This window comes from Bidens hawaiensis, unplaced genomic scaffold (genome assembly GCF_021521415.1).
Source record: "Bidens hawaiensis isolate Kalapana, Puna unplaced genomic scaffold, B.hawaiensis_p1.1 tig00083359_1, whole genome shotgun sequence".
NCBI lineage: Eukaryota > Viridiplantae > Streptophyta > Magnoliopsida > Asterales > Asteraceae > Bidens > Bidens hawaiensis.
In genome coordinates, this window is record NW_027503984.1 from 876 (window position 1) to 26,824 (window position 25,949).

The 25,949-nt window shown below is 37.8% G+C and overlaps 1 protein-coding gene and 1 pseudogene across 2 annotated transcripts; one reads left to right on the top strand and one right to left on the bottom strand.

Moving 5' to 3' along the window:
* The first annotated feature begins 17,567 nt into the window (after window positions 1-17,567).
* On the top strand, window positions 17,568-21,480 carry LOC143607541 (receptor-like protein EIX2; annotated as a pseudogene). Its single transcript, XR_013148987.1, has 3 exons — window positions 17,568-20,643; window positions 20,926-21,025; window positions 21,130-21,480. The product of XR_013148987.1 is annotated as a receptor-like protein EIX2 (transcript).
* A 2,142-nt stretch (window positions 21,481-23,622) lies between these two features.
* On the bottom strand, window positions 23,623-24,778 carry LOC143607542 (protein FAR1-RELATED SEQUENCE 11-like). The gene is made up of 3 exons (XM_077082953.1): window positions 24,689-24,778; window positions 24,244-24,582; window positions 23,623-24,096 (listed from the first exon to the last, which is right to left on the bottom strand). Exons 1-3 carry the CDS (start codon window positions 24,776-24,778, stop codon window positions 23,623-23,625), a joined length of 903 nt encoding a protein of 300 aa, XP_076939068.1.
* Between the last annotated feature and the right edge of the window lie 1,171 nt (window positions 24,779-25,949).

Sequence of the window (25,949 nt, forward strand, 5' to 3'; positions counted from 1 at the left end):
CATCATTTTTCATTTGTGAGTGTCTCCCCCTAAGAATAAGCTTGTTTTGAGATTCTGCGTCTTTGCGAGTTGAATGTCTGGAACAAGCCTTTTAATATGCAATGTATTCCCCGATTTGTTCCTACACACTTAAAAAGCATATTAATAACATTCTATCACCCTAAAATCATCCCGTCCAGGCAACAAATAATCCATTTCATGGTTTAAAGATTTAAAAAACAATGGATATTTGCCCTGTCATGTGCCTGGAACAACCCCAAAATAAACAATGAATTTGTGGTTGTTCCTGCACGCATAGCGGGATTAGTTGGATATAGGAACCTAAGTCATAAATGTCTTGGGGTTCCCTTGAGCATCAACATATGTGACCTCTTGCCAACTCATATCTTTCCCATCTTTAACAGAATCATTTGTTAATACAGATTCTGTTTGCTGAGTTTTAAGTTTCCAAGTCTGTCTTGGTTTTGTGAAATTTGATAAAACAGACTTTGGGGTGGAGCAATTCGAATTCGAATTCTTAGAACTCTCAACACTCTTTGATTTCTGAAAATTTAATTTTCTTTTAACAGTTTCTAAATCATTTGAGTGCAAACATGTCATTTTAACTTTGAATCCTTGAGTATCTGTGACCCGTTGTACAGATACTCGTGGTTTTGTAAAATAAGCATTTTGTTTAACCACTGGATTCGGTTGAAACCTGTTACCTTTCATTTGAGAAGCTTGTCTATTAACAACATGGTAGTGACACTCCTTTGCCAAATGACCGCCGATCCCGCAGACGAAACATGCCTTCATCCTTCTTCTAATGTCAACGGAAGCACTTGCTTCATGTTGGAATTCCTTCTTAGGATAGGTTTTCCCATTCTTCTTGCCCCTTGGCATAGCCTTCTGATTTTGCTTGTAATAGGGAACATATAGACGATGAACACAATTTCTGGCTATATGTCCTGGCGTGCCACAGTGGTAACATGTTTGCCTCTTGATATAAAAAGCACCCAATGATTTATCAACACATGGAGATCTGGAGGATATATGAGGACGAGACTGTCCTTGTTGTGCGGATTTCTTACGTGCCTTCCCTTTGTTGCCACAACTCTGTGTATTATTATTAGTACAATTTTGAGTTATGGTGTCATCTGAGTTTGATGACACGTTAGAATGAGATTCATTTTCACTAGCATGAACCCCTTTACTATCAGAAGCAACATCATTTACTGTATCTGCACATGAAGTAGAAGCATCAAAATTGTTCACACATTTAAAAACATGCGTGATTTCTTCTAGGGATCCTGATCCAACAATTTCATATTGAACCTGTTTACCATACTTCATGTCTTTTACCTTTTCCTCATGTTCTTTAATAACAGGGGTAGGGACATAATTGTGGTTGTAGGGTGGGGGAACTTGACTGTATCCTATTCCCTCACCTTCATTTTCCTTCCACCACAATTGGTTATCAATCATTTGGTTAACTACTTTACTGGAACCATCGAATTTTTAAAATCAAGTTCAGCCTTTTCAAACTTACTAGTTAGATTCAAGATTTCTAACTTGGAGGCTTCCAGTTTGGCAGTTAACTCAACAATTTGTTGATTGGCATCTAGGTAGTGATAGCTTTTTATACAAAAATCAGACTTAAGCTTTTTAATATCCTTGTTCTGTGCTTCTATTTTGTCTAGAAAGCCCTTTTCATTTTTCTTAAGTTTAAAACTTTCTGATTTTATTCTCTCCATATCCCTACTTAGACTATCGTTATGAAGCTTATACATTTCTATTTTTTTACCACAATTTAAAGAACATGGTTTAAAGACGAGTTGTTGAAAATCCATTGAGTAATTAATCTGATTTTTTCCGCCAATATTCTGAAGAAAGATGTCTTACTCAAATGAAGCGTCTAGGAAAAATTTTGTTCAAGACGATTTTTTCTGATTTTCCCGCCAAAAAATTCACCGAAAATCACCCGAAAAAAATTGTTTTCGTCAAAATTTTCAAGGATGGATTTTACTAATAAGGAGTATTTTGGAAAAATTTCGTTCAAGAATTTTTTTTTACGAGAACCCCTTTGGCCGAGACTCCTTTAACCGAGAACTAAGGTAGACCGAAAACCCAGTTTGGCCGAGAACAACAAAGTTTGACCGAAAACTGGATGTTGACAGAAAACCAAGTTTGACCGAGAACACAGGTTGACCGAAAACAACTAGTTGACCGAGAACTCGCTGATCTGACCGAGAACGAACAAATATGGCCGAAAACCCTTGTCTTTGGCCGAAAATGATGATTACTTGTTCCGCAAATCAAATCTTGGCCGAAAACAGATGATGTTGGCTGAAACCAGAGAATCAGCAGAATATTAACTGTAACAAACTCCCAAGATTAATGGGATTTGATTTGTTTCCAAAACACCACAAATCTCTCACCAAAATTACCACTATCTCTTCTCCGAAATACAACTCGCCGGAAAAATCAACAACACCACCAAACCTTGATATCTTGAATCCATTAATATCACAATAACGAGCCTGAATTAGTCCAAGGCTCTGATACCAATTGTAAGTCCCGAATCTGGATCACTACAAGATGATATCAACCCGAACACGATGTTAGTGCGGAATCCTAACAAAGTGGTGACTCAAGAACAATGATACGAAATATATAAATATGATGAACACGATGTAATATTCCAAATGCACACGATTATATTATTAAACCGTCTGGTACATGAGATTACACAAATCGGTATTTCTCTCTAGATTGTGGCTCTCAAAGTGTTCAACTTCTCTCAATGTGAACAGCCAACATAAACCCTATACATGTTATCTATATATAGGGAAACCAAAACACTAGTCCAACTATAGCCCAAAGCTCACCGAGATCCATTAGGATCTCGGTTTACATTCATAGCCCAATAAAAAACCCAATAAACATATAACTAAGTACAAACCACCAAATATGGACCCAACAATCTCCCCCTTGGTTTGTAGCTTCGTTCTTGTTTATTTCACTTCAGACTAGCCTAACCGAAATCCATAGGGATTTCGGTATTACACCAATGCAATTCTTCAACTCATCTTTGTTTATGTCACTTTAGTCTTGATCATGTCATGGCCTTTTGATATGCGTCAGTCAAACCAAATTATGGCCCAATAACTCGCCAAGGTCCAACTCAGTCAAAAGTCGGAGTACTCGAGATTACTCGGCCCCCAAGGTCAACTCGGCCATGATTTTTTTTATTACTTTTTATTTATTTTTATTTTTTAGTAAAATATTAAAAATAACAAAAAAAACATGAATTTTTTGAATTATGTATTTTTTTTTCATATAAATTATCCTTATTTTGACGTGAATTATGCTTATTTTGACATATATATAATATCCAATAATTATTTTATGTTATATTTATCATATCCGAGTACAAACCGATGTACTCCCCGAGTACTCCGAGTATTCCCACAAGAGGGTCGGCCGCCTAAGGACCGCCCAACGAGTTTTACAACATTGACCTCAAGTCTACCCGGGATCAACCGTCCAAACTCTCTCTAACATCTTTTTCTATATTAGTAATTCCACTTAACTATAACTAATTTTCAGTGTTATTACCAAAGGTTTCAGTTTTTGACTTAGGTGATGTTTGTTTCTTAAGAGATAAAATATCTGCAATCTGCGGACCACATCTGCAGACATCTGTAGCAGAAGGGGTGGACCAAACCTCTGAAGTCTGCAAAAAGAAGACTGTTTGTTTTTTAACATCTACAGACTGCTAAAATCTAACTAATAAGCTAAAATTTACATAAAAATATTCTTCAACATAGAAATTTAAATAATAGTCAAACAACACTGAAATAACATTTATAAAACCACAATAACATTTTGTTTAAATCACGTATTCCGTACTTTGCATAAACAATGTTATTCGATATATGTTGTGCTTAAAACAATGTTGAAGGTGAATTGTGAAAGTTTAGAACAATTCCTCTTCTGTATCTATTATTTCTTTTGCTGACATATTAAAATATACAACAAATATGAAAATACAAATAAACTTGCTTTAGGGTAAAATATTATGTTAAAAAAAATTATGCGACGTCAACAAATCCCAAGCCCAATTCATCATATTTTAAAGCCTAAATGTCCAATCCTATAATCCTAGGTTCATTCTCGTCAAATCTCATTGCATTATTTCTTTATCAGAAACATATATGACCATTTGTAATATGGAGAGAACACATTTATAGATTGCTAAAATAAATGCTAACGTTTGTAGATTGCTAAAATAAATGCTAACGTTTGTAGATTGCTAAAATAAATTGTTGGTGGTGTATGAACTGTGGTAGTGGGTGGTGGTGGGGATGCACAGTGGGCGGTGGTGGTTGATGTGTGTCTAATGATGCTCTTTCTATGGAACTCACAACTAAGCTTTAAATTTATAAAACGGATTTTCCTAATAAAACTACACACAACCGGCAAGTGTACCCATCGTAAGTAATATAGAACTAAGGAAGTCCGAGTATCGAACACGAGGACAAGTGAAAACGTCTATGATCACTAACCCTAGACAAGACAATCCTAAGAATAATATTTTTTTAAATGATTTTCAATAATTAAGCTACTTGACCTAACATCCTTTAACTAAATTAAAAGACTTAACTCTAGAAAACTTAACGAAACTTTACGAATGAGACTTACAACGGAGAAAACGTCTACCTAGGTAAGAATCATATTGAAGGTCTAATAAACTAATGGATTGAATAATCTCACGACATCGGTATCTAAGGATGACACAATTAAGGTTCGCTCAAGAAAGCTATATCACCTCTCGGTCTCACTAACAAACCCTAACTTACACTTAATTGATTTTAAGAACAAACCGGGAAACGAATTGCTAAAGTGTTCTGTAAGGCCCCGTTACTGGTGCCTAACATTTGGATGTTGGATTTACTCATAAACACAGTTCATACTATCAGAGTTAATAAAAACATTCGCGGAATATTAAAACATTCAAACCATTACATTACATGACCATTAATCCTTGTCTTCACGAGCATTTCAATTATTTAAACATAAAACATTGTCTTTTAAATATCATAACATAACACTTCATTGAGATGCCAGTGCCTTCAAATCCATGCCATTTGCTTCCCCTTAAGCAAGTTGCCTCATTCTACTCACCTGCGTGCATACTAAAAGTAAGCTACGCTGAGTGAATTCTAGTTAATCAGACGACATACAATACATTCACATACTTACATATGCACCCGAAGGTACATACTTCATATTTACTTACATGCTTACATACATTCGTACTTCCATCCTTTCTTTCATACTTACGTAACACTTCCATTCGTACATATACGTATAAAGAGCATTTCGCCCTATTAACTTCGCCGATATTATTAGGGTCTGTTCCTTACATTCTCCGATACTATTAGGGTAGGTTCCCTACATTCGCCGATACTATTAGGGTCGGTTCCTTTCATTCGCCGATACTATTAGGGTCGGTTCCCTTCATTCGCCGATACTATTAGGGTCGGTTCCCTACATTCGTACTACTATAACATACCTGTCCTTTACATAGTTTCCTTGACAATATGTGCAATATCCGAAGAGAGTTCACGTACCATCAACATATCATACATACCTTATTCATACATCATATATAATCATACATACATCATTCATACATCACACATATCAATCATACCTTTAACTACCACTTGACGGCACATGCAATATCCGAAGATTGTTCACACACCGTCAAGAAATCATCATACATAAATTATACAAGGCATACACTTACCACCTAAGGCAAGTTTATTAACTATCACATCGAGTATGCACACAGCCCCGAAAACATAACAAGGAAGTGGGGCTAGAAACTCACCTCAATGCGGTTGCGTTCACCGTTTACGGTTATTCCCCTCTTTAGCTGTGCACGACTAACTGTATATCAATTACGCATATTAATTACTATCACTATCCATATCATATTTCTAGTCCAATTATAACCCTCAACGAACGGGGGTCTGGGGGCAGCGCGCCTGGCAGCGGGGTCTAGGGGCGGCAGCCCTTAGCAAGGTCCAAGGGGCAGAGCCCCTGGCTGGAGTCGAGCTGGACCCTTAAATCATTCTAGAATCATCAATTAATTTGCTACATAAAAGTACAAGGGCTTTTTTTGTAATTAAATCATTCTTTTTCTAAGTCCAGGGACCATTCTGTCACTTTGTTAAACTTCTAGTTCGTTACATAATTCTTAACGAATCGGGTTATCATAGCGAACTGGTTCTTGTAACGAATTGAACCCTCTAACGAACTGGACCCTTAACGAATCAGTCCATAGTGAACCAGTCCAAGTGACGACTCGGTCCATCTAATTCGTTATCTCATCTAATGAACTAGCTATAACGAATCACGGGTAATTCGCTACCTTTTCCCTTAATGAAACGGATACGAACTAGAGCTAGTTCGTTACGCTCCCTTAGACGAATCATCTAGCGAATCATCCCTGATTCGTTAATTTTTCATTAGCGAACTAGGGTTAGGTCAGGGAATGTCAGAACATTCCCTGACATCCTCGTATTACCCTTTTCCGGCGCTGTCGCCGGAAAACTGCGGATTCGTCGGAAAAACGAGTTTTAACTCTTTTTTCACAACTTTTCGCCCCGTTCGATCCAGATCTGAGCTAGGGTGACCCCTAAGCTCATCTTAGGTTCGGTTTATACCCAATTCCACCCGTATCTCGAGACTTAAACGGTTTAATGGTGTCGGCTCGTTGTTTCATGATTATATCTAACGGGTTTAAGCTCAAACAACATCATACTATCATTACCTTAGATCGGGATCGGTTTTCCTTGGTGATTTCGGCTAGAGAGAGAAACTAGAGAGAGAGAGAGAGAGAGAGAGCTTAAGTGTGTGTTTTGGTGGTGTATGGAATATGTGTGAAATGGATGATTAATGGGTATTTATGACTTATATAATTATGGATCATGGTCTTAAGCCCATGGTCATTTCCTCTTTCTTTCATAACCCAAGTCCATAACCCATTCCATTTAACCAACACTAGCCCGACTCATAATAACTCGTATTTTCATTTATTAACCGAAACTAGAAAACAGGATGTTACATGTTCTAATATCGACTCTCCCATCGGTCTCACCGACACAAGACCCTAATGGAAACGAATACTACGCAACCAAGGATAGAGGAACAATTTGGTTTAACTTAAGCTAGATCAACTAATCGCTCACAAACCCAAACCCAACAAGAACCGAACCCGCTCTTGCGCGATCCTAATCCTAACAAGTAAAAGCTATGAGACGACCTTACTACCTATCACCTCTCGGTCTTTAAGAAGGTGCTTACCCGCTGAATTCCATCAATTTACACATCCAACTAAACCCTACGGTTGTACACCCCGCAAACAATCTCTAAACAAAAAGTAAAGAATCAAACAAGCAACAATCAATCAAAACTAATTCAATCAATCGAAGCAAGGGGTTTATGAATGTAATTAATAAAATCACAACCACTAAACACAACCTAATTTAATATTAAACCAAACATTCATTAAGAAATCATGTCATGATGTTCAAACAATCCATAAAACTCACTAAAACCTAACAATATTCATTAAACCTAGGTAGAACTAACAAGTTCAGACTAACATAACTTTTGTACAGCAGCAAATACTTATTGTAAACATCATAAATCTCAACCAATTAATAATTAAACTCATTCAATAATCAATATTAATCAAGCACAACTCAATCTTCAATTCAAATGCAAAACAATTCAAGTTTAAAGATCAAATCAACAAGTTATGAACCTTGAACAAGAAAGCAAAGTTTATAAGAGTTATACTATCAATTATGGCTGAAATAAACGATGAGGAATTATGCTAGCTGCTGCCCCAAGTCTCCCTTGATGTTATTCTTCTTCTCCTGGCCACCACACACCTCCACAAAACGTTTTTTCTTCCTTCTTGGCTGCTGCAGATTGCGATCGGCTCTAGGGTTTTTTTTCTTTTTTTAATTATCTTAATATAATACCATGTAAGGCTTGGATCTTGTGAGCTTGGGTCGGGCCTTGAGTTTTAGTCTTCAAACATGATCATAAAGGCCTCCAATGTCTTCAAAAACCAGAACCTTTTTCTCCTGCAAAATTCATAACCTACACAATTATTAAACTTTGTAAGATCATGCACAAACAAGCCATAACAGTTATTTATTATACGATTAAGTTCTTAAAACGTGATAAAAAGGTTCGGAAAATAGGCGTGTTTTACAAACATCAAACATCCCCACACTTAAGTCTTTTTCGTCCCTGAAAAAGAAATCTACACAAGATCATAACCAAGTGAAAAACAAATAACTCCCAGATTATTTACATTACAAAAGCACAAGAAACAGCTCGACATATTGACCACGATTGCCGGTATTGTTGTCCACCTAAACCCAGCCACTAACCTATAAAGCCCCCAATTGCAATTGCATTAAGCGTTTTAAGTCCAAAAATCAAGCCTACGCCTACCCCATCTTAGACCAAGAGAACTAGAAAAACTAGAGTCGAAGAAAACTGGTTCGACAAATCACCATAAGCCAAGGACTCGTTGATGGTACTAATTAGATACACTCGGTGAAATTTGATGGATGAATGGTTATGTGAAGGTCGTACGAGCTATTCCTAAATATTATTGGACTTTGTCATATAAATTACTAATTTGATATTTACTGACTAAGAACCTTTGAGCCCCAATAGTGTATCCTCAGAGTCACTATCCCCTTGGTAACACATAAACTCTAAGTCCCGTCTAGTATGTACATTTTTGGCCTCTTTTACTAACTTTAAAGAATGCTTCTTTGGCATTTTACAATACATAACTTTCTCACATTCATTTTCTTTTTGGAACCACTTTTCACAGTACACATAACTTTCATAACATACTTTTTTTTTATTTTCTTTTTCTTATATCACCCTTTTGTATATAACTATTTCTAAGCTCGTAAAAAGATGGGCAAGTGGTGGTGTGCTGGTTTGAGTGCATCTAAGTCTTACCATCTCAAAGTTTTCAGATTATTTTAATCCTCCTTAAGCATTGAAATTCGGTTTCACCGTTTTCAAATTATTATATATATAAAAACTGCTAAAGGGGACTATCAAAGTTAGTTGGGCCTACCGACACATCCCAAATCAGATATGCAAACAATCTCTTCTTTTATTATTATATTATATATTTCAAAAGTTCCGAAAGTTCGTAAACAAAACGGTAATAATATCTTTTCCTGCTTAACATAGAAGAAAAACCACTTTCAAGGGACTTTTTTCTTTAAAACTTTAGTTTTTTGTTTTTTTTTCTACAACTAAGTAAAATAAATTCCTATCCCCACACTTAGAACAAAATCGTCCACGATGAGAACAATGAAAAGAAATAAAATAAAATAAAAATAAAAACTTAAAGTAATCAAAAGTAAAACAGAGAACGGGTTACTCCCCTGGTTTATATGCAGAATCTGTACCAGCTGTGAATCAATCGAGCGACCGTATAGCATTTCATTCGCGGCCGCAACATCGGGATTACCAGTTCCAAAATGCCATCAGAGCTACCATGCGCATAATAATACCCGCAATAACTCAAACTCACTCGCATGTAGCAGCGTACAAAACAGAAAGCAAAAACATAAGAAACAAACATATTTTTGTGTTTTTGATTTTTTCAATTTTTTTATTTTTATTAATTTTTATTAATATTTAATTTTTTTACTAAAAAAATAAAATAAATAAAACAGGTAATAAAGAAAATCATAATACACACTCTACAACTCGAGCTGTCTCCCGAGTGATGCATCCAACACGTCTACGCCTCGGTGAATAAGTCAAGGTAGAACACCTCGACTGTCTGATTAGCTACCGGCTCGCCTATGTAGTACTTCAACCTGTGACCATTCACCTGAAACTTCTCGCTCTGATCTTGTATCTCAATCATGCCATACGGGAATACCTCAGTGACCGTGAACGGTCCCGACCTCGGGCTTTCAACTTTTCCCAGAATAACCTCAACCGGGAGTCATACAATAAAACAATATCCCCACACTTGAACTGCTTTTTACCCTTTAGCTTTTTATCATTCAGTTCTTTCGTCCGCTCCTTATACCTAAACGACTGTGCATACGCGTGGTCCCTGAGCTCCTCTAACTCGTGCAACTGATGGAAACGAGTGCCCTCTGTGGCAGATAAAGCAAGATTAAATCTCTGAAGGGACCATGAAGCATGGTGCTCCAACTCAACAGGAAGATGACAGGCCTTCCCATAAATAATCCGAAATGGTGTGGAACTAGCCGGAGTCTTGTAGGCTGTACAGAAGGCCCACAAAGCGTCATCTAATTTTTCGGACCAATCCCGACGATTCAAACCAACTGTTTTCTCAAGAATACATTTGATTCCCCGATTACTCACTGCTACTTGTCCACTAGTCTGTGGGTGGTAGGTGGTCGCTAGCCGATGGGTGACCCCATAGCGCCTGCAATGCCTTATCCATCTATGCATTGCAGAAGTGAGTACCTCGATCATTGATCAAGGCTTTCGGGACACCAAAACGGGCAAAGAGACTCTTAAGAAAACGAACTACCACTCGGGCATCATTCGTGGGTAAAGCCTTGGCCTTAACCCACTTTGAAACATAATCGACGGCCACAAGTATGTACTTGTTCCCACGCGAAGATGGAAACGGTCCCATGAAATCAATGCCCCACGCATCGAAAACCTCACAAACTTGAATAGCATTCTGGGATATTTCATTTCGCGATGAAATGTTGCCGACACGTTGGCAATGATCTCAACTCCTAACAAACGCATGCGCGTCCTTAAAGATAGAAGGCAAATAAAAACCAGAATCGAACACTTTCTTCGCCGTCGAACTCGCACTGTGGTGACCTCTGTCGGTCCCACATGACAATGGCTCAAAATCTTCCATCCCTCCTTAGCATCTACATACCTCCTAATTAGTTGATCAGCACCGATAAGGAAAAGATACGGGTCGTCCCATAGATAGAACTTAACATCAGCAAAGAATTTCTTCTTTTGCTGGTAAGGCATATTTGGGAGGTACCCGTCAGCAAGATAGTTCGCGAAGTTAGCGAACCATGCAAAACCCTCATCCTGTGTCGTAACAAACATGAGACTCTCTGTCAGAAAATGATCGTCAATCCTGACCCCAAATCTCCTAACTCAGCTCCCTCTAGACGCGAAAGATGATCGGACGCCAGATTCTCGGCCCCCTTTTTATCACGGATCTCAATATCAAACTCTTGAAGCAACAAGATCCATCGGATAAGACGAGGCTTAGCATCCTGCTTGCTGAAGAGATATCGAATAGCAGCATGGTCCGTGTACACAATCCTCTTGGACAGAACTAGATATGACCTAAATTTATCGAATGCAAACACCACAACTAAAACATCTTTCTCGGTGGTGGTATAGCCCTCCTGTGCACCATTTAAGGTCCGGCTAGCGTAGTAAATCGGATAGAAGTGTTTATCCTTCTGCTGTCCAAGAACCGCTCCGACTGCGAAGTCGCTCGCGTCACACATCAACTCGAATGGTAACAACCAGTCGGGAGCAACCATGATGGGGTGTTAACGAGTTTGTCTTTCAGAAGATCAAACGCCTCGATACACTGCTCAGAAAAGACGAATGAAGCATCCTTCTCCAGAAGTTTGGTCATGGGTCTCGCGATTTTAGAAAAATCTATGATGAACCGGCTGTAGAACCCGGCATGACCTAGAAAACTTTGAATGGATCTCACAGAAGTGGGCGGGGGAAGATTAGAAATGGTCTCAACCTTTGCTCGGTCAACCTCTATCCTCGCACTCGAAATCTGATGCCCCAAAACAATGCCCTCGCGAACCATGAAATGACACTTCTCCCATTAAAGGACTAGGTTGGTGTCAACATAGCGGGACATCATCCTCTCAATATTAAACAAACAATGATCGAAGGAACTCAAAAATACAGAAAAATCGTCCATGATCACCTCCATGGAGTCCTCGATCATATCATGGAAAAATGGCGACCATACACCTCTGGAATGTGGCCAGAGCGCTACAAAGTCCGAACGGCATACGTTTGTAGGCAAACGTTCCGTAAGGGTAGATAAAAGTGGTTTTCTCCTGGTCATCGGGAGCTATCGGAACTTGGAAATACCAGGAGAAACCATCTAAGAAGCAGTAGTACTGCTGACCTGCCAAACGCTCCAACATCTAATCAATGAAGGGTAAAGGAAAGGGGTCTTTCCTGGTGGCATCATTCAGTCTACGATAGGCGATGCAGACTCTCCATCCAGTCACAGTTCTAGTGGGAATGAGCTCGTTCCTCTCATTGATGACGACAGTCATGCCACCCTTTTTAGGAACCACTTGAACTGGACTTACCCAAGCACTATTAGAAATGGGGAAAATGATCCCCGCATCAAGGAGTTTAATGATCTCTTTCTTCACAACCACTTGCACTTTCGGATTAAGCTGCCTTTGCGGCTGAACGAAAATTTTGAAATTATCCTCCATGAGGATTTTATGAGTGCAAAACGAAGGGTTGATACCCTTAATGTCGATAATCATTCATGCAATCGCCTCTTTGTGCTCTCGTAGCACCCTCAACAACTTCTTCTTCTCGACCTCCGTCAAAGCAAATGCAATGATAACCGACAGCTTCCTCTCTTCATCTAAAAACACATACTCCAGATGGGCAGGCCAATTCTTAAGCTCTATGGAAGAAGGAGGACTCTCGACAGAAGGTTGGTCCATCGGATCGTCTCGTACAATCTCGGCAGACACGCCAGATTCAGGGCTATGTGACTCGGTGTCGTCACCAAGGGCTGATCGGTCATGCTAACCATCTCAATCTCTGGAATCTCCCTATCGAGAATCTGGATGTCGGAGGCAGACCCTCCACAGATCTCACTGAAAAACTCCCCAACATGTTCCAAGATGGTATCAATGAAGTATAAGGAGTCATCAGCAGACTTGGGGTGTTTCAGTGACTGTCGAAAGTCAAAGGTGACGCTCTCATCCCCAACTCTTAAAATCGACTTACCCTCGCAGACGTCTATCAACGCCTGTGCAGTGGCAAGGAATGGTTGGCCCAAGATAATTGGGACACTATCATCATCGTTCATGTCCAGGATGACAAAGTCCACCGGGAAGATGAACTTGTCGACACGAACAAGCATGTTCTCGACCACCCCTCTAGGGTATTTCACAGAACGATCAGCAAGCTGGATACTCATCCGGGTTGGAAGTGGTTCGCCTAAACCCAACTTGCGATACACGGAATACAGCATGAGATTAATACTGGCACCAAGATCCGTCAGTGCATAAACCACTGTATCATCACTCAAGATGCAGGGAATCGTGAAACTCCCAGGATCGGACATCTTTTCTTGTAACTTTCTCTGCAAGACTACAGAGCAACTAGCACTCAACGGGATGGAAGACACCTCAGCTAACTTCTCCTTATTTGAAAGAATATCCTTAAGGAACTTTGTATATTTCGGCATTTGAGTGAGTGCCTCAAGGAACATAATGTTAAGGTGAAACTGCTTCAAAAGATCAAGGAATTTGGAGTTCTGCTCCTAGTCTCTATTCCTGCGGAGTCTCCCGGGATATGGAAGTCTAGGTTTGTAGACTCTCGCTGGTGTGCTGGGTAACCGGCCTGTGCTGTATTTCCTAGGCTGCGCCTTTGATGCACCTTGGCCGGCGGAGACTCCAACTGAATCTCCTCGTTCACTTGCTCCTCTACATCTACTGCAGGCTCTTCAATGACTCCTCTCGTCGCCTCTTGACTCACAGGCTCGCTACGTGCCCCTGTACCGCTCCTCGTCGTTACAGCCTTCGTGAACGCCTTTGGATTTTGTTCGGTATAACTTGGAAGTGTTCCTGGCGACCTCTCATTTAATCTAATCGCAATCTCTCCCATCTGACGCTCGAGATTTTGAATTGACGCTCCCTAGTTTCTCATGAATGACTTATGCTCCCGAAATTTCTCTTGAGTCTCTTTGTGACGGGAGTCCTCTAGAGTCATAAGCTGCGACAACATCTGTGTCTGCTGTGCCATCATCTCCTCTAACGTGGGCTTCTTCTCCCCACTACTCGCTCCCTAACCGGAATCCTGGAATAGACTTTGACGTTGCTAGAAGCCGGGCTGATTTCCGTTCCACCAGTTGGAATTTTGATTACCTCTCCTTCCCGAATTATAAGAATTGAAAGAATTTTGATTTCGGTTCGGATTACTAACAAAGTCTACTGCCTCCTCCTGGAAACCTATGGGGCACTGAACGGTATCATGCCCTCCTCTACAGATCTCGCACAGCTTACTCTTCACCTGCAAGTCCTTCACGATCTTCTCCAACGCCTCAACCTGTGCCGCAAGTGCGGTGCTCGTGTTGACCGGATGCATGCCGCGTGATAGGGAGTCGACGGTCTTGGTGCTCTTAGCGGGTGGTCGCTGGTATCCACTCATCGCTAACCCGTTAAACAAAGCAATGCAATCATCTGTATCCTTCGTCGTCAATAAGTTGCCTCTCGCAGCCGTGTCGAGCATACTCTGAGTCGCGTATGTCACTCCATTATAGAACTTCTCAACAACTGCCCAGTCTTGCAGGCCGTGGTTCAGACATAAAGCTAGTAGATTTTTGAATCTCTCCCATGCCTCGTAGAAGCTCTCGGTGTCCTCCATCTAGAAAAAATGAATCTGGTTACCGCAAACGAGCGGTCTTAGCCGGAGGATCGTATTTCTCAAGAAACTGGTCTGCATGGCGGCCCAAGTAGCAATGGATCCCTGTGGGAGGGACTCAAGCCACAAACTCGCATGATCAACGAGTGAGAATGAAAAGACGTGGAGTTTGATGGCGTCTTCGGATACGCCGGCAAGATGAAACGTGTCGCAAGTACGTGCAATGCGAGTGAGATGAGAATGTGGGTTTCGTGGGGAAACCCGTGAAATTGAGCAGAATGAGAGATGGTGTTCAGAATGTTTGATGGAATCTGCCAATTTGTGTTACCTGCGATGGCCGGTGGATCAGTGCTGGATCTCGCGCTTGCATCGACCGGACGTGCCCGGTCTGCAACTGTCCTCCTTTGTGGTGCGTCGCCCATAGTCCTATCCCTAATGACGGATTCAGAAAAATTAGGAGATGAGGACGTAATACAACGGGCATAGAAGAACTGGAAGACGGTCTGGTACGACGTCTCTCTCGCAACTCTCTCTGGTTTGGAAAATTCCTCAGATTCAGGCAGTCCTAGAGATCGAGTACATCGCATACAACTATTAAGATAAACAAAAGAAACTAAAATTAGCTAAACTATTTAAACTAAGAAAAAGAAAAACGAGTAGCAAATAAGGTAAGTCCTAACTCGAGTTGTTCTCAATACGCCTCAAACCGTGACCCTGGAAAAGGCGCCAAAAACTTGTTGTGTGTCTAATAATGCTCTTTTTATGGAACTCACAACTAAGCTTTAAATTAATAAAACGGACTTTCCTAATAAAACTACACACAACCGGCTTGTGTACCGATCGTAAGTAATATAGAACTAAGGAAGTCCGAGTATCGAACACGAGGACACGTGAAAACGTCTATGATCACTAACCCTAGACAAGACCTTCCTAAGAATAATATTTTTTTAAATGATTTTTAATAATTAAACTACTTGAGCTAACTTACTTTAACTAAATTAAAAGACTTAACTCAACAAAACTTAACGAAACTTTACGAATGACTTACAATGGAGAAAACGTCTACCTAGGTAAGAATCATATTGAAGGTCTAATAAGCTAATGGATTGAATAATCTCACGGTACCAGTATCTAAGGATGACACAACTAAGATTCGCTCAAGAAAGCTAGATCACCTCTCGGTCTCACTAACAAACCCTAACTTACACTTAACTGATTTTAAGAACAAACCGGGAAACGAATTTCTAAAGTGTTCTAATGTCGACTCTCCTCTCAGTATCACCGACACACGACCCTAATGGAAACGAATACTACACAACCAAGGATAGAGGAAAAATTTGGTTTAACTTAATCTAGATCAAGTAATCGCTCACAAACCCAAACCCGACAAGAACCGAACCCGCTCTAGCGCGATCCTAATCCTAACAAGTAAAAGCTATGAGACGACCTTACTTCCTGTCACCTCTTGGTCTCTAAGAAGGTGCTTACCCGCTGAATTCAATTAATTAACACACCCAACTAAACCCTACAGTTGTACACCCTGCAAACAATCTCTAAACACAAAGTAAATAATCGAACAAGCAACAATTAATCAAAACTAATTCAATCAATCGAAGAAAGGGGTTTATGAGTGTAATTAATAAAATCACAGCCACTAAACACAACCTAATTCAATATTAAACCAAACTTTCATTAACAAATCAAGTCACGATGATCAAACAATCCCTAAAACTCACTAAAACCTAACAATATTCATCAAACCTAGGTAGAACTAACAAGTTTAGCTTAACATAACTTTTGGAAAACAGCAAATACTTATTGTAAACATCATAAAACTCAACCAATTCATAATTAAACTCATTCAATAATCAGAATTAATCAAGCACAACTCAATCTTCAATTCAAATGCAAAACAATTCATGTTTAAAGATCAAATCAACAAGTTATGAACCTTGAACAAGAAAGCAAAGTTTATAAGAGTTATACTATCAGTTATGGCTGAAATAAACGATGAGGAATGATGCTAGCTACTGTCCCAAGTCTCCCTTGATGTTATTCTTCTTCTCCTGGCCGCCACACACCTCCACAAAACTTTTTTTCTTCCTTCTTGGCTGCTGCAGATTGCGATCGGCTCTAGGGGGCTGTTCTAGGGTTTTTTCTTTTTTTAATTATCTTAATATAATAAAAAGTAAGGCTTGTATCTTGTGGGCTTGTGTCGAGCCTTGAGTTTTAGTCTTCAAACTTGATCATAAAGGCCTCCAATGTCTTCAAAAACCCGAACCTTTTTCTCTAGTAAAATTCATAACCTACACAATTATTAAACTTTGTAAAATCATGCAAAAACAAGCCATAACTATTATTTATTATACGATTAAGTACTTAAAACGTGATAAAAAGGTGCGAAAAATAGGTGTGTTTGCGCAAAGCTTGCGCATACGTTTTTTAATGAAACATATTCGAGAAAATAAACAGTCTGCAGATGACAATGTTTGCACATAATTTGCATGGTGCATACAAAAGAGACTGCACGAGCCTTTTTTTTTTTTGAAAAACAAACAACATCTTAAGATCAACATGACTCACTTTTCATCCCATCTTCCTATTAGGTAAGCAACCTTCATTCCAACTCTTTGACCACCCTTCTCAAATTAAATAACTTAAAACAATAACTAAAATAATCTTGTATACATACACTTTATTTAATTAAGATTTCACGATTAAAAGGTTTATAAGAGAAAAAAAATGTTTATTCATATCATCAAACGCTCTTCTATGCAAGTAGTGAGGAGTACCTAGATTCGCCAGATGACATTGATGATCCTTTCCAACTTGCAACAAATAACTAAAACTCAGATCCTCCTATACTATGCATACCAAGTGAGCGACTGGTGCTTATTCAGCTCAAGAACAATCTCATCGATCAAGCAAACCGTCTATCTTCTTGGGTAGGCAAAGACTGTTGCAGTTGGTCCGGTGTGGTCTGCAACAATTTGACTGGTCATGTCCAAGACATTCGTCTTCGAGGACCCGACGATAGCATTCACGGTCATTGTCATGGTTCTTATGACACCGATGAAGAATTAGAAGAAGCATCCAAACAAATGTTAGGAGGAACCATAAGTCCTTCGGTGACCAAGTTATCACAACTCACGCATTTCGACATAAGCTGCAACGATTTTGGATCGATCCAGATTCCAGCCTTCCTTGGTTCTTTCCAGAACCTAAGATATCTTAACATCTCAAAATCACAATTCAGTGGGGAAATCCCATATCAACTTGGAAATCTATCAACACTACGTGTTCTTGATCTTCATGGCGATCTCATATTTAGTGGTATGCATTCAAAAAGTTTGAAATGGCTAAATGATCTTAAAGAGTTGCAACACCTGAATATGAGTGGCATCGACCTATCAGGAGCTTCAGACTGGTTTCAGGTTATAAGCAAACTCCCTTCTTTGCTAGAAATACACTTTTCTTCATGCGGGTTGATTAGACTTCCTGGTAATCCAAGTTCAGTTAGTTTTACATTCCTTAATGTACTGGATCTTTCCTTCAACTTATTCCCTGATAGTTTGTTGCCTAGGTGGATTTACAGTCTACATAACTTAGTTTCATTAGATCTTACTGGTTGCTTCATTGGTGGTCTAAGCCCCGGAACTGACAATGGTTTCCATAGCATGCCTTCTTTAAGGACTCTTAGTGTTTCAGGCAACCCTTTTCTGAATTCTTCTTCGTTACTGAATGAATTGTCTAGCTTAAGGAATATTCGTTTTCTAGATGTTAGTAACTGCAATATATCTGCTCCAATTCTTGGCAACTTACAAAACTTGTCTCTGATTGTGCATCTCGACATGTCGAATAACCAAATTGTTGAGGAGATACCAAAATCTTTAAGTAATCTTTGCAATTTGGTTACCCTTGATCTGCAATCTAACAACTTCTACGGAAATGTGTCGGAACTTCTAGAAAGATTTTGTGAATGTGAGTCACCTAGACTAGAATTATTAGCCTTAAGGGGAAATTATGTGGTTGGCCAACTTCCTGAAAAACTAGGTAGATTGAAGAATCTTGGAAGCATTGATCTTGCTTATAATAAAATAACAGGGACCATTCCTGATTCTGTAGGAAATCTGTCTCTCTTGAAAACATTCCAAATGAATATAAATCAACTGACAGGTTCTATCCCAAATACCATTGGTGGTTTGTCATCATTGAATTTCTTGGATCTATCGTATAACAATTTGAATGGAAGTCTTCCTGAAAGCATTGGGCGACTCGAGGAACTAGTTTTTTTAACTGTTCATCATAATTCGTTAACAGGAATTGTGACTGAAAAACATTTATCCAATTTAACATCCTTAACAACTTTGTGGATTGGGGACAACAAGTTAGTGTTTAAGTTAAATGATAAAAACTGGGTCCCCCCTTTCCAGCTCGAAGTGTTAAGAATAGGTTCATGCGGTTTAGGCCCTCAATTTCCTTTATGGATTCAGTCACAAACAAGCTTAGCAGAAATAGATTTGGCCAACACAAACATATCAGACACCATCCCTAATTGGATTTGGACTACATTCTCTAGTGTAACATTATTGAACATGTCCCACAACAACATTCAAGGGAAGTTGGGAAATGTTAGTTTTCTTGCACCGGGTGCAGTACTAGATTTAAGTTTCAACCGTTTTCATGGTGTGTTACCTGGTCATTTCAATAGACCTGACTTAGATTTCCTAGATCTTTCGTCCAATGATCTCTCAGGATCTATAGAACAGTTCTTGTGTTTTGGCATACAAGAGCCGCGTCAGTTAAGAGTTCTTAATCTCGCAAACAATAGCATGTCAGGTGTTATCTCAGATTGTTGGATGCACTTGGAATTCTTGGCCATTTTAAACTTCGAGAAAAACCAGTTTTTGGGTACGATACCATCCTCTCTAGGAAATTTGTCTTCCCTATTATCGTTGGATTTGCGTAATAACAAACTATCCGGGAACTTACCCGTGTCGTTATTGAACTCCAAGAGCTTGATAATCATTGAGCTAGCAGAAAATGAGTTGGTGGGAAGAATACCGGCATCAATAGGAAGAGACAATACAAGTCTGAAACTTCTAAGTCTTCGTTCTAACAAACTAGAAGGTAATATCCCAGAAGAAATATGTCACCTCAGTTCCATACAGATCATGGATTTTGCTCATAATATTCTTTCTGGGAGCCTACCAACATGCTTTACAAACTTCACTGTCATTTCTGGAAGTGAAACATTAAGTCAATTTCTTCTTTATGACACTCTTTTCCAGAATCAAGTTCTAGGCAGTGCATAATTGGTGACAAAGGGTCGAGTTTCTACATATAAAAACATTCTTTTCCTGGTGACTACAATAGACCTTTCCAATAACAAGTTTTCAGGGTCAATTCCTGATGAACTTGTTTCACTTTTGGGCTTACGGTACCTGAATCTGTCACAAAATTATTTAACAGGACAAATTCCCAACTCGTTCGTCAAAAATGGAAAGCTTGAATCTTTAGATCTGTCACTAAACCATATTGATGGAAAATTTCCCTCAAGCTTATCAGCGTTAACCTCTTTAAGCTTTTTGAACGTATCTTACAACAATCTTGTAGGAAGAATCCCAACAGGCCCTCAACTTCAAACCTTCAACGAGTCAAGTTTTGTTGGAAATAAACTATGTGGGAGTCCTCTACCAGCGTGTTTACCAAATGCCAACGATCCCGGTCGAACTAACGAGGAAGATGATGAATCTAATGGCATTGATTGGATCCTAGTGATATTTACGCTTATTGGATTGGTTATTGGTTTTTGGATCGTGGTTGGCCCATTGATTGTTAACAAACGATGGAGAAAGACTTATTATCATTTTCTTAAAGGAATCTGGATCAAGCTTCAAAATTTCATTTTTATCATATTCCCATGTAAGTCTTCACCTATATTTAGTTTTCTGTTTTATTTTGCTTATAAAATACGTTATACTGTCAAAATTAATATTCAAACTATAGAAAAATAATTAGGTTCATGCCATCTATTTCTAAACAGTTCAGTAAGGATGTATTTAATATCTTTGTTTTGTATCTAAACTAAACAAAGACAAAAATCAACCTAAAAACCCACATGCATATGGGATTGCAATATAGAAAACTATATGGGAAAGTATAGGAGTTCATAGTTTGATCTGGCGGATTGTACGTAACATGTAGGCTTTAAAAGGCATGAGCCAAGTCATGAAGTTTTTAGCTCAATTGATCAAGTTCAACAATTTGATTTATCGCAATACAATATACGGTGATCAGCCCAAAGGTTAGTAGTCAAAACTAAAGACATGGTTTTCCTATTGATTGATTCTCCTGTTGACAAGAATGAATGCAGCCTGGCTTTATGTTTCTCATTGCAATTACTTGTAGGCTTTCATCAGGAGTCCTCTTCAGAAGCTAGCAGCTGGACTCATAAAATTTATAAATCTGATTATTGATCAGCAAGAAGTGGGTATATATCAGCTTAAAACTAAGTATTTGTTGATATTCACTGATAAGCCTGAGGGAACATTGGTAATGGCTTTAAAAATATGAACAGTTTAGAAGATGTGTTAATGCTGGTAAAATTATGTAATATATATTTACATTTAGAAACGTAAGGAATATAAATAAATCTGAAATTTCAAACTTAATTGGTCCAATAATAACCCCATGACTTTTCTTATGGGAGGTCGGGAGTTCGAGTGTCTTTGGAACATTTTGTTGTGGGTTGAGCCAGGGTTTTTCCAGATATCTGTAACATTTCTGTGTATTAGAACTATTTATTTTATTTGTTCAAAGTGTCGATATTTTTTCTACTGAATATCCAAACTTAAGAATTTAGCAGTCAGATTTTTTTATAATTGTGAATGTGAATACATGAAAGAAAAACCTTGAATGTGAGACTAGAAGTGGCGGTGGAGAGATTTACGAGAATAGTGAAGCTGCACAAAACATCAATAAAAGAATCTTAAGACTCAACGGATAGTTCTTTTCAAGTAAGGGAGATTGATGAGGACAGATCACCCAATTAAGAAAATAGTACACGGGTCAATGTTTAGAAGATTTCAGTGATTTTTCCTTTTAAAAGAAAATCATCAGTTACCTGATTATTGTCTAATTTACTTAATATTGTGCTTATCTCAAATATTAATGACATGTCATCACTAAAGTAGGGTAATATCGTCAGTATAGACTACATCTATACTGACCCGATGTCATCAATATAGGGTCGCTTCAATATCAATAATATGGGGTAAGCTTGTTAATAAAAGATGGAGTATTTACTTTTTAACTAATATGGCTCACTGCGGTTGAGATTGTTTCGACACAAACGATAATCGAGCTAAAGAATTTGTAGAAGAAGAAACAGGAGGAGTTAAACCTTCAAATCAATAGCTATGTTTTCATTCATCCGATCCGTATATTTGCACAATTAGACTATTCACTACAACCCATAATCAACATTTATAGTTAACCCCTTTCACTTATTTGATACCTAACAGACATGGCTCACAATTGGTGGAGGTGGCTCAAGGTGGCTCATGGCGCGCAGTGGAAATAAGTGGTTGGGGAAAATGTTTCATTGTGGGTTCGGGCAAAAATTATTTAAAGAGAGAGAGAGACAGAGTGTGGTGGGGGATGAACGTGCTGATTAACCTTATCTAAGGTTTAGGGCTTGTTTAACCCTATTAAGACCACAATGTTGTCACCACGTACATGCTGAGTCATACAACATTTTTTTCATTATTAATGATACAAAAGATATTTATTTAATTAAGCTACGTCGGAGACACATGTTCCGGACATGCTTGCACATATGGCGTTGTTCAAGATTAATACAAAAGATATTTATTTAATTAAGCTACGTCGGAGACACATGTTCCGGACATGCTTGCACATATGGCATTGTTCAAGGTATTGACTAATCCGGAATAAAAGTAAAATAAATAAAAATACCCTGTAGCAACGACATGTCGTCCCAAAAAGCCAAAAAACAAAAACAATTTCACCATCCTATGCTAACGACATGCCGTCATTGTAGCCAATCCTATGCTGACGACTTTTTGTCATCACTAATGCTTTGTTGTATAAGATAACATTTCTTATAGTGTCTTCTACACGGCCTTCTTCACACCTCTAGAACCCTTGGTCTCTTATATATGCAAACTTCAATTCTTTCCACACTTTCCATAATTGGTCATGTAGAACATGTGAATATTAGGTTGGGATTTTCTACATGTGCTCTAAAGACCCTCTAAAGGCAAATGTAAGGAATATTAATTAAGTGAATATTCTTGTTAAAATTATAATTTTCTATTAATTGCATTAATCTCTTGATAACTATCATATTTAACATTATATTTTTCCCTTTTAAATCTTTCCTTCATTGATGACTACTAGTTAATTGTTTTCCCTCTTAAATTACTATTTCATCTCCCACCATTTTTCTATTCATTTATGTAAAAGATATTCAAATATAAAAGTGACTTTTTTAAACTCAAACTAATATTGACTTTTTTAATATTAAAATATAAAAGTTTAAAAAGAAAAAGAATAAGTAATTTCATTATTATATGATAACAAAAAAAAGATGCATTTTCAACATTTATAATTAAATATGTGGTTGCAATCTACTTCACTGTGCATATAAGGTTTTCTCTTTTTAGCCAGATGTTGAGAATTATTAGCATCATCAGAAGCATGCCGCTATGGACATGTGCTCAAGTTGTGACTATAAGATCTACAAAGTCAACAATGTTTTACTTGTTTCGCTAATTCCTTTCCACTTTTCATTCGCTTTTGCTTTAGGTCGTACCTTTGTTTTTGAAATAACAGTGCATTGAACCAACTCAATTGCATTAGTTATAGGATCACTGTTTTCTACAAAAGATGATGTATTATCCAAGTTCCTTCTTGGCGTAATTGAGAGACGTTATTGAATTGAGCCTCTTCTCGTCTCCATCGTGATAGCCAATAACTAAAAGGAATTTCAAAGCAGCTCGTATAGAGAAGAATACTCAAAAGATGACGAACAAGTATCCCAACAAATTCAAAGTTTTTGCAAGTGCATTCAGCCATCTTACCATCCCAAACCACCTTACCATCCCAAACCACCTTATGCCATCGAGACGCTTTGTAGTGCTTGACAATAAAACTTGTGTCATTTTCTTTACAAGCCGAATATTGAATCGCTAGAGAAAGCTGATATTGAAACTTTTTGAATGCATAAGGAGTCAACACTTGGTAACCTTGCTTTTCCAACGGTGATAATGATTTCAAATGTAACTTTTGATATTTTGCTAACACACTATCATGTATTTGTTTCTGCCCAACATCTTCAATGGCAAAATCAACCTATAAAAAATTATGAGTAAAAAAATTAGTAAAAAAATGTTTGAACTAAAAAAAATGAAACAAACTAAATACTTATACTCACTTGTCTAATAAACTCTCTTAAACATATACGGAAAGATATAAACATTTTTATAAACGAATTTATACGGTGGTAGTTGTCATGCCACCAAAGAAAAAGCCATGAAGATAACTTGGAAACCAAAATGTTTTAATTTGATACAACGATGTCACATGCTTATTCTCTTTGAGATTGAATTTTGCAATTACTAATGGCCATTGTTGCTCAACTTCTTCAACCGACTCTAACTTATATAAGTTGTACAACTCACTGCACCAACTTGAATACTCACTTTTTAATACCGAAGTAAACCAACTACTAAACTTACCGGCGATAAGCCATATGCAAAATGCATGTTTAGTATAAGGCATCTCTGTTTCAATTGCTTGTTTCATCCAATCTTGATCGGTCAATATAGTTTTCGGAGACTTTTTCATCAATAGAGTAAAATTCTTAAAGTAAAGTAAATTTAAGAAATTTTAAGTCATATACTAATACTAAAAAGTTTCAAAAATCAAACATAAATATAGTTACCTTAAAGAGCCATTCGAATGTCTTTCGTTTTTCGTTACAGAGAAGTGCACACCCAAAAAATATGGTTCTTCCATGATTGTCAATACCCATAAATATGCCAAATAGCATGTCATATGAATTCACCTTGTATGTAGTATCAAATACCACAACATCTCCATATGTTTGGTAAAGTTTAAAATAATGAGCATGACACCAAAAATATGCTCTAGCCTATTTTCATCATCTAGTGTAAATCCATATTGAAAATTAAAATGTTCATTTTTAGCATTTTTACACTACTCAAAAAGCTCTCTTGTATCATTCTTTGAATATAATATTTGATTTTTGGTAAAATAGTTATAAACATCCTTATTAAGAAAAGAAAGTTCTCTGGTCTCACATTCTTTTCAAGTTCCATCACCTGCATAATTTGTTTAACGGAAAAGCCCCCTTCTTTTAATAAAAGTATACGTTGCTCATCTTCTAAAGTATTTGTACGGTAAGATGGTAAAAAAACGAACCTGTTGAGTAGACAACAAAACATGATTATGCTCCGCAATAAACTTAGTGACTTGCCATTCTTCCGGAAAAATTTCGTTAATTCTTCTTAATGTTATGCGCATGTGGGCCTTGCATTCACATCTTGCATAGCCTCTGTTTCTTGACTTTTTTGTGTAGTCTTTTTAGGCTCCAGTTTTCCTTCACGATGACAAAAAATCCCGTCTTTTCCTATCTCCTTTCTTGCTTGTTCACAAACCTCCCTTTTCGAACGGAAAACCCATTCGTTTTTGCATAATTTTGATAAAAAACAAGAGCCTCTTCTTCACTTAGAAAACATTGACCAATGAATGGTTCGTCACATTTTTTTTTTCTTGTTTTCATTTAGTTCTTCAATGACATCTTCTTCAATAAGAAGCTCATTCAAATCCAAAAGAACACGTCCATCCATTTGCAGAATAATAGTGCTTTATATTATTTGATCTTAAAAAATAGATAGAAAGGTAATAAAATGTGTTGTTTGATAGTGAATACTTATAAATAAAATGGTGGGAAATTAGAAGATATGAAATAGTAATTTTAGAGGGAAAAAATTTATCTAATAGTCATCAATGGAGGAAAGATTTAGAAGGGAAAATATAATGTTAAATATGATAGTTATGAAGAGATGAATGCAATTAATAGAAAATTATAATTTCAACAAGACTATTCATCTAATTAATGTTCTTTACATGTGCCTTTAGGGAACATGTTAGAAAATCCCTATTAGTTTTAGTGTCATCAA